A 6000-nucleotide genomic window follows, 5' to 3' on the forward strand; every position below is an offset into this window, starting at 1 on the left:
CATATCCAAAAATGACTGCTTCGGGTTCTGTCCGGTTTCTCAATACGTTATCCACCCCCGATTTGTCTCTCCGCCACAATATCAAGGGACACATGGTCTGTGGGAATGACAACACAGCTGAAAGTGCTTCTGCTTTGGGAGCAACATGTCCCTAAATGACTGCTCCGGATTCATTTGGTCCAGGCCGAGTTCGAACAAAATCACGGACCATGGTTCTGTTAGGGTTTTGAAAACTTCATCCGCCACCGATCTGTCTCTCCGCCACTATATCAAGGGACACATGGTTTGCGGGAATGACAACACATCTGAAAGTGCAGGATCTTGTTGACCTCTTATAAAGCGATAGCTCGGTCTGTGTCCAGCTATGCGACCAGAATGCTGCCCAGAGAACTGCGACATAGTGCCTCCTCATGACACCTTCCCGTACGGTTTCGTTACAGTACCTGCTCGGATGTTACCGTAGAAGTCATTCAAACCATGATATGATGGATAAAACTAGCCCACTAGCGTGCTAGAAAGATCCTGCACGGCAGGCAGGTCTGAGTGGGATTCATGCATTTACAGATGATATTAAAACCTGCTCGGATGTTATCGTAGAAGTCATCCAAACCATGATATGATGGATAAAACTAGCCCACCCAACTGTGCCATAAAGATCCTGCCCGGTCTAGAGAGAGAAAGAGAGGTCCAGGCGATACAAAAAAGAGCCTCTAGGTCTAGGTCGTCCTCGGGCTCCACTGTCCCTCCCCTTGCAGTCAAAGAAAGTCGGCCTAGAGTAGTTTTGGTTCAACTGGGCATGAATTGATGAAGATGCGCGAAACATCTGCCCAGCGTGCGATGTTACCGTAGAAATCATCCAAACCACGATATGATGGATAAAACTAGCCCACACAAGCGTACCAGAAAGGTCCTGCACGGTATAGAGAGAGAGAGAGAGCGAGAGGTACAACGCTACAAGAAAGAGCCTCTATATCTAGAAGCCCATTAGGCAGGTCTGAGTGTAATTCATGCATTTATAGATGATATTAAAACCTGCTCGGTGTTACCGTAGAAGTCATCCAAATCATGATATGATGGATAAAATTAGCCCACCCAAGCGTGCCAGAAAGATCCTGCAGGGTCTAGAGAGAGAGGTCCAGGCGCTACAAAAAAGAGCCTCTAGGTCAAGAAGCCCATTAGGCAGGTCTGAGTGGTATTCATGCATTTACAGATGCCATTAACACCTATAGTATGAATGTCGTCCTCGGACTCCACTGCCCCTTCCCTTGCAGCCAAAGAAAGTCGGCTGCCTAGGGTAGTTTTGATCCAACTACGTTCAAAATGGAGCGGTTGTCTCAATTCGTTTTGGGCATGAATTGATTAAGATGTGCGAAACGTCTGCCCAGCGTGCGATATAGACCCATAGTTCCTGTAATTGCCCTTGAACTTGGATTTAGAACTAGATTACCTGAAAGGAACACTCAACATTTATTGCCGTTACAAAACCCAATTGAGAACCTACCCTAAGATATTATTAAAATATTGGTTGGACAATGAAACATAAATTGCGAAATCGGTCCATGGCTAAAAGCAAAGACTTCTGTTAACAAATTTAGTTTTTTTTTGCCTAGTCATTGTTGTCGGAATCAGGGCATAAATGAAAGTATTTAAATCAGGAGGAAAGAACTTTAGTTAATAACAAGTCAAAAGCAGTAATTTCGGGCGAGCCGAATTTTGAATACCCTCCACCATTTGGAACGAATTTTGTAAAATTTCAAAAAATAAAATCCTTAAAAAAATCTCTTAAAATTTTAAAAATACGGAATATAGCCGTTATATTGGACTACATAGGCATTATTTGTCATAAGCCATTACCATATTCAAATTCAAAACTTGAAATAAACGGTGAATAATGTAGCTTAAATCATCAAAATGTCGTATATAGGGAGGTACCGTTATATGGGGACTATACGAAGACGTGGACCTACATGGCCCATTTACGAACTTAACCTGCCTACTGGAAAAAAACATGTCTGCAAAATTTTAGCCTTCTATCTCAATTCGTTCGAAAGAAAGCGTGATTACAACAGACAGACGGACAGACAGACCGACATCGCTAAATCAACATAGAATTTTACGCTGATCGAGAATATATACTTTGTTGGGTATGACATTTAGAGTATTTAGAGGAGTTACAAACGGAATGACAAAGTTAATATACCCTCCATAGTATGGTGGAGGGTATAAAAATAAATTTAATCGTTTTTATTGCGATGGTGTTTCACATATGCATTCCTAATGATAGCCGACACACTGGCCTTCCTATAATAGTGACATTCACAGTTAATATATTTTCTGAAGCCAGTGATATGAGAATTAGAACCAGTTGAATGGATAAGCAAATTATATCCTTATTATCTATGCCGATCAAAAATCAAATAACCGGGTCCATATATATGTTGGAGATTTTGATTTGAAGGTGTTTGTTCTGAAGGTTCATGTCTCGTAAAAAGGGAATTCCTTGGGAAAATAGTTTTGATCGGTCAGTAAAACTTACTTATAGAAAATTTGAAGTCCACATCTTGGAAAATATTGATTTTTCCACCTAAAATCTCATATAGTTATAATATGTATGCGCTCCTTGTGGCACAGGGCTAAATTAACCACATCTGCAATGAGAGATTTTATCTTTAACAAAGAACTAATAATATGAAGAGAATATATATATTGAAGTGATTTTCTATTCTTACCCTAATCTGTTAGGATCTGGAGTTAAATAACTTCACAAGAATACACCGGTTCATATCTTGGGAAATATTGATGTTCCCCCTAAAATCTCATATAGTATGTAATTACAAATCGGACACACTTAGGGTTACATTTGCTAACATCAGCAATGGAGTCCGTCCCTAACTAAATCAAGTGGTTCCAAATTTCCTGATATGTTTAACAAATCTGCAATACGTTTGTTTCTCATCTTCCTCAAATATCACAAAAGTTTATGAAAAGCATATATATTGAGCAGTTCTGTTCCGATTTGATTGCGCATGCAAAACAAACCCATCTTCTGCCTTGGTGGCTCAATGTCTGCCGGTTACAGGTCACAAGTCAGCAATCGCATCTCTTGCATTTTTCTGCATTGTACAATATAGAACACGCACACACACAACCGCACACACTAAATTCAGGATGCCGGCAACACTCACAGCCACAGCTTTAATGTTTTCATGTTAATAATACTATTAAATAATAATATGGACAATGCCCAACATATGTAGGTAGGCAACGCATCAATGGCTCGTCACTTACAATATTTTGACCAGGTTTCGACATGTCTGCTGCGGCCGCAATCACTCTCCACTTCACTTCCAAACACTTTCATGCAAAATATACTCTGCTGCTGCTGGTGCTCTGCTCAGTTTCGCCTTGTTTTCAGGATATTTAACAATTCTTTTGTTTCTCAGAGAGTCAAACGACGGCACTCGTCAACAAGTGTCTCGCTGTTGTTGTTTAATTAAACAAAATTGATTACGTTTGGATGTGTTTTTTTGTTTAAATCCACAAATCCTTGCAAAGAACAAAAAAACCAAATCCAAAAACAATCGAACACCTAGACAGAAAAAAAATCGCAAATTCACTTTGATGTCTCTAGCTGTCAAATACGATGGGAATAAAGTGTGGCCAATTGAGTTGTGCAAAAAAATCATTGGCATTGCGACAAAAACAGCCAAAATAACAAAATCATGGAAAATCGCAAAAAATATCAGCTGTTTGGCAAAAAACCTTTGTTAATTGTTGCAAAAAAATAAATAAATAATATTTGAAAAGTATTTATTCTTTTAAATTGAGTACAAATTTGATTTTTTTATAAAGAGTTGGGAGTTTAAGCAAAACAGCCACTGGCATTCCAATGAAAACCGCCAAAGTAACAAAATCATTGAAAATCGCCAAAAATGTTAATTGTTGTAAAAAAATAAATAAATAATATTTGAAAAGCATTGATTATTTTAAATTGAGAATATATCAGTTTTTTTTTCTTAAAGAGTTGGGATTTTAAGCAAAAAAGTCACTGGCATTCCAATGAAAACCGCCAAAATAACAAAATCATTGAAAATCGCCGAAAATATCAGCTGTTTCGCAAAAGCCCTTGTTAATTGTTGGAATAAAATTAATAAAATATATTTGAGAAGTATTTATTATTTTAAATTGAGTATAAATCCGATTTTATATAAAGAGTTGGGATTTAAAGCAAAAAAGTCACTGGCATTCAAAATAACAAAATAATTGAAAATCGCCAAAAATATCAGCTGTTTCGCAAAAACCATTGTTAATTGTTGTAAATAATAGGTGTGTCTGGTTACCCTAAAGTTTGTAACAATTGTTACAAATTGTTACTGGAAGTCGTCTGTTAACCCAAAAGTTCTGCAAAAGAGAGCGGTTGGAGAGAGAAATTTTGACAGTTCTTTCAGTGAGAGTTTGCAAATTCTTGCTGGAAAAATTTCTTCTTGCAATCACTTGCAACTCTTCTTCTTCTCATTTATCGACATTCAATCAGATGTTTTCTATTGTTTGTTTATTTTTTTTTGTGCTTTTAATTTGAAAATATTTTTTTTGAAACTTGAAAGACTAATTGTTTTTGGAGAAAAACTTTAAAAAATGTGGAAAACGTAAATATTAATATGTAATAAGGAAATAAAAGACTATTTCCAACATTTTTATTTAAAAAACTTGTAAAATTAGTATTGCTTCCTTTGTTTTAATTCTCCTTATGGGGGACAAATTGGTTTGTTTTGACAAATCAGCTGATTAGTTGCAATCTTCTGCAGGAATACCGTCTGTTTACTTTTCAAATTTTCCTTGCAAAAGAGAATAAAACTACCTTACTCTCTCAGAAAGAAGTTACTGGACAATTTCTGCAGGAAAAGTAACCAGACACACCTAATATTTAAAAAGTATTTATTATTTTAAATTGAGAATATATCTGTTTTTTCTTAAAGAGTTGGGATTTTAAGCAAAAAAAAGTCACTGGCATTCCAATGAATAAAAATAACAAAATAATTAAAAATCGCCGAAAATATCAGCTGTTTCGGAAAAGCCCTTGCTAATGCATTTACTATTTAAAATTGACAATATGAGTTGGGAGATCAAAGTAAGTCGCCTGAAATTTTTCTACTAGACCAAAAGTAGAAATATGTAATGTCAAATCTTTCATGTGCAGAAGTTAAGCTGCTATAAGGGTTTTACATCTGTGCTGTCAATTTATTATTCATATGTATTTCCTTGTGTATGTCAAAATTGTCATTTTGCATATGACTCAAAATTTTTGCTATCACACACTTGCAAATGCTGAGTTATATCATTTGATATGGCCAAAACGTGCCTCATCGAAAAAACGATTTTAGCCCTAGGTCTCTTTGGATCAAATACCTTTCAGGACATTTGAAGTCGATCTCGTCTGTATGGCTGGTGAACTCTCGAAGATAATACCCGATTTCATCCAAACTTGGTACATCGTAATATCGTTATCTAACTTAGATCGAGTGCGGATATGGACAATATTGGTCCTCCTCTTCTGATAACTCCCCCACAAAAGGTCGGAATTTTCAAAAAAAAAAAAATATTTTACTGGACCAAAAGAGAAGGGATGATCCGATTTTGCTCCAACTTTGCAAATCCTAATATTTGCATCATTGCTAAGTCAGGTGCGAAAATGGAAAATATCAGTCCACTCCATCAATTCCCTCCCCCACAAAGGGTCAAAATGTTAAATAATTATAACTCTTATAAATTGTGATATAAGTGTTCGATTGTCTTCAAATTACACACACCACGATATTTTTATTAACCCAAGGTCTGGTGTGAAGATGGAATATATCGGTCCACTCCTTCTGGTATCTCCCACACGGAGGGTAAAAACTTGTGAATAGCCAAAACTATTAAAAAAGTCCGAAATAAGCATCTGGTTCTCTTCATATTCCCCACATCGCATTATTTCTACTAACACATACTCTGCTGTTAAGA

The 6000-nt window shown here is 36.5% G+C and overlaps 1 protein-coding gene across 1 annotated transcript in view; it reads right to left on the bottom strand.

Moving 5' to 3' along the window:
* The window catches only part of LOC101887729 (nuclear protein localization protein 4 homolog), a 53068-nt gene extending 49432 nt beyond the window's left edge, over positions 1–3636 (bottom strand). The window contains exon 1 of the mRNA XM_005179985.4: positions 3289–3636. Within this exon, the coding sequence (XP_005180042.1) occupies positions 3289–3312 (24 nt within the window). The 5' untranslated portion in view covers positions 3313–3636. The remainder of the gene's footprint in view (positions 1–3288) is intronic.
* Positions 3637–6000: the final 2364 nt, after the last annotated feature.

Source organism: Musca domestica, unplaced genomic scaffold (assembly GCF_030504385.1).
Source record: "Musca domestica strain aabys unplaced genomic scaffold, Musca_domestica.polishedcontigs.V.1.1 24, whole genome shotgun sequence".
Taxonomy (NCBI): domain Eukaryota; kingdom Metazoa; phylum Arthropoda; class Insecta; order Diptera; family Muscidae; genus Musca; species Musca domestica.